A 3,830-nucleotide genomic window follows, 5' to 3' on the forward strand; every position below is an offset into this window, starting at 1 on the left:
TGGGATTAAAGGTGTGTGCCACCACTGCCCGACTTATTTTATTTTCTGATACACGTTCTCCACTCTGCAGCCCTGGCTGGCATGGAACTCACCAGGTAGACTCACAGAGATCCACCTGTCTCTGCTTCCTCTAGTACAGGGATCAAAAGTGTACACCGAGTCAATTGTTTTTAACAGAAATATTTTACTAAAAGTAAAAAGGAATTTACAGCCCATGACATTTTCTTAATTCACCGATTAATAGAGGGGGATTTCCTGTGAATGGGGGCTCTGCTCAAGTCTATATTTCTGAGAGCATTCTGGAAGGATATAGTTTAGTGGGTGCAAACTTTATATCCACCCTTGATTCACACTGCTAACTGTGGGTCATGCGTGAAAGTAACAATTAACTTTCTATTTCCAAAGTCCCTGGGCCCACACACCCACACATAATTCAGACTCAGATCCTTTACTTTAGACGTGCATTTATTTTTCCTTCTTTTCTGTGTATGTGGTATCTGTACATGTTCATGTGTGTGCATGTATACAAGTGTGGATAAAAGTGTGCATGTGTGTGCTCTCAAGTGTAAGGTTAGAGGTCAACAGGAAGCGCCCTCAATCGCTCCTTATCTTATTTTGGTAGGTAGGGTCTCACTGAACCCACGCCTCACTGCTAATTTGGCGAGCTGGGCTGGCCAGCAAGCCCCGGCCTCATCCTGTCCCTCCTGCTTCCCAGTGCTGAGATTACAAGTGTACACCGCAGATCCCAGCTTTGTGTGGGTGCTGGGGATCCAAGCTCAGCTTCTCAAATTTGCACAGCAAACGTCTTACCTACTGAGCCACCCCTCAGCCCTGCCTGTGCTTCCCTGAACACACACCGGGACCTCCTCAGGCTGCAGCTGTGACCACAGAGACTGGCTCTGCTGTTCTGAGGGGATGGGTGTCTGGGAGCTGGGAGTTGGGAAAGCTCCACCTGTGCATCTAATGGGCAGCCAGGCTGAGAGGCACTTCGTTAGAGCCATATCAAGATCTAAGCCGGCTTACTGCAGGCTCAAAGCCATACAAACTTTGAAGTGCCAGAGGGTAAGGCTAGTTACTAGGGACTTCAAAGAGGCCTATGATGTGTCAGAGTTAACAAGGTAAGTTCTGGAAAGGACATTCAAATGAAAACTGGCACACCTACGCAGCCCATTAGGTGGCTATGAAAACCGAGTGCCTTTGGCATATGGGCTCAGAGTGTACTTGAGGAATGACCTAAAATATAGTTCCTGGATAATTGTAAGCAAGACTCTCTCCCTCCCTTTCCTGAGACTGCCAAGTCATCCATCTCCCATATTTTATTTTTCCTACAAGACCAGGATAATAACACTTGTTGCGAAGCCTATGGAATTTCAGTGACAATTAAAAGGGCCCTTGGGCCATGTACTAATTGCCAATTAGCTGCCAACAAACTCACAGTGGCAGCAGAGCCCTTCCCAGTCCTACTTCGTGACCACAGCTCCATGGGCTTCACCTTTCAGTTCTTGACTAGCCTGCTTTCCCCTCTTGCGATCACTCCGCACTCGGCCTGTCATGTGTGAGTGAGCAGGCATGAGAGGAGGCTGGGGCAGTTTAACAGCATGCGTGGAATGTTTGCAGATGTACAATGGATTTAAAAGGGAGAACAGAGGTGAGGAAATATGTAGTGTCTATGGCAAGGAGAGCTAGCTCATCTGGTCAGCTGATTTTCCATTGACATCTCCAATGAAAATCCCAATGTGTAGGGCTGGGGAGATGGCTCAGTGATTAAGAGCACATACTGCTCTTCCTGAGGACCCGAGTTCAATTCCCGGCACCTACAACTGCCTGTAACCCCAGCTCCAGGGCGCCTGAGCCCTCTGATCTCTGTGGTTCTTGCATTTACTTACACACTCATACATGTAGTTAAAATAATAAAAATACAACTGCAAAAAAAAGATGGCACTTTTTTTTTTTTTTTTTTTTTTTTTTTTTTTTTTTTTTTAGTGCATGGAAAAATACTTTAAGTTGTGGTTTCTGACACTGGAATGTAGGTCAAATGTTAGCTGTGATCAAGGGATAAATAAACTCTTGAAACACTCACATAAAGTTGGTCATGGATGTTGGCTCCGTGTTTCAGCAAGGTCTCCACCACTGGCATGTGCCCATACTGACTAGCAGCCAACAGGGCAGTGCCCCCATCCTATGGATGGAGAGGACAGAGGTGTTAGATACGGCACAACTTGTATTTTATCAAGAACACTTTTCACATTGAATTGGGAGAGAACAGTCCCTGAAATAACAAACTCACCTTCCTTCTGTCTTTTACCTTGTCTTTATATTTTAAAGACTTATTCTATTTCTTGTTTGTATGTGTGTGCCTTTGTCTCTCTGTGAGTGTATGTCCTGTGTACGTGGAGTGCCGACAGAGGTCAGAAGAGAGTGTTGGATTCCCACAGGTCCAGGAGGCTGTGAGGCACCCAGCGTGGGTGCTGGACACTAACCTCTGGCCCTCTGAAGAGCGGCAAGTGCTTAGTGATGGAGGCATCTATCCAGCTTTCACCTTTTCTTTATGATCATCTGGAGGACATGAACGTGTTGTACACTTGGATAACCTGCCAGGGACATAATGCAGCCATCATCTCACCAGTTAGCACCACACACCTGCCCGTACCGAAGGAGACAACATCCATTCACGTCCCAACGTGGGAAGTGCACTGCACTTCCAAGTATTGTCAGCTCTGTCTCAGAAGCATGGCCTCTGACCAGAGGCCTCTTTGGCAAACATTGGCTTCTCCTTGGGAGCTATTTGGTTATAAGCCACTGAGTTTAAGATGCTCACCCATCGACAGCCATCATTTTCATGGGACAAGATATGCCTCCATTAAAAGGGCAGACGATGACATCTCACTGTCTGGCTCAGGGTTTTCCTTTGAACGTGTGCCAGGTTGTCTAGGTCTCTTTTAAAGCACGGGCCCTAAGACTACGCAGAGTGCTTTAAGTAACCGGGCTCTGATGTGGGAAGGGCATCCCTTTGTTCTGTCAGCCCCACTTTTATCTTTGCAGCTGAAATCAGAACAAGCCAAGCACACTGACTCCTGACTCACTGAGCCATTAATGGTTTTCCCCGGGCACTATGGGGATGTGTGTTTGGTGTTTGGTGCTGTGAACTGTGATGTGGAGATTTAAGCTAATTATGAACAATTCAACAACATGTAACTTAACTCAAAATATTAATTATGAATATGAAAGTGTAGTTTCTAATTTGGGCTTAGGGTTTTTTGTTTGATTAATTTTTTTTTTATTCAAAGCAAGTTCTACCTTCAGGAGGTCTGGTTCAGAAGGTATTGATGAGGCCTGGAAAACCAGCCTTTAACTAGTTGAGTGGGCATAACAGGTCAGTGGTGGTAACCTTACCTGTCATCTCTGCTACAGAGCTCTGTGTTCATAGTCAAAGTGGCATCATGTGTTATGGCAGGAGTTTGAGAAGGCAGACTGAAGGAGGGAGGGAGGGAGAGAGGGAGGGAGGGAGGGAGGGAGGAACAATGTGGTAAGGAAGAAGACTGAGCCAGCCTAGAAGGCTGGGGAATGGAAGAGAGGCTGAGGCTGGTGACAATACAGGGGGACATCAAGACACTGCTCAAGAGTGGCAATGACTATTGCTCTTGAGGCTTTTGCCCTGTCAACTTTCTGCTCTCTCTGCCTGATGAGGTAAGAGAAGAGTGTTTTGTAATGATTATATTATATTATATTATATTATATTATGCTGTGCTATACTTTTTTAAACTCTTTATTTTTATTTTATTTTATTTATTTATTTAATTTCTTTCTTTCTTTCTTTCTTTTTTTTTTTT

General features: G+C 45.2%; 1 protein-coding gene across 4 annotated transcripts in view; it reads right to left on the reverse strand.

Annotated features, from left to right (window-relative positions):
* The window catches only part of LOC110333442 (NPC intracellular cholesterol transporter 1), a 124,248-nt gene that overhangs the window by 96,994 nt on the left and 23,424 nt on the right, over positions 1-3,830 (reverse strand). For all 4 annotated transcript variants that reach the window (XM_029546790.1, XM_029546789.1, XM_029546791.1 and 1 more), the window contains one exon: positions 2,081-2,179. In XM_029546790.1, the coding sequence (XP_029402650.1) occupies positions 2,081-2,179 (99 nt within the window). The remainder of the gene's footprint in view (positions 1-2,080; positions 2,180-3,830) is intronic.

Source organism: Mus pahari, chromosome 15, assembly GCF_900095145.1.
Source record: "Mus pahari chromosome 15, PAHARI_EIJ_v1.1, whole genome shotgun sequence".
Lineage (NCBI taxonomy): Eukaryota > Metazoa > Chordata > Mammalia > Rodentia > Muridae > Mus > Mus pahari.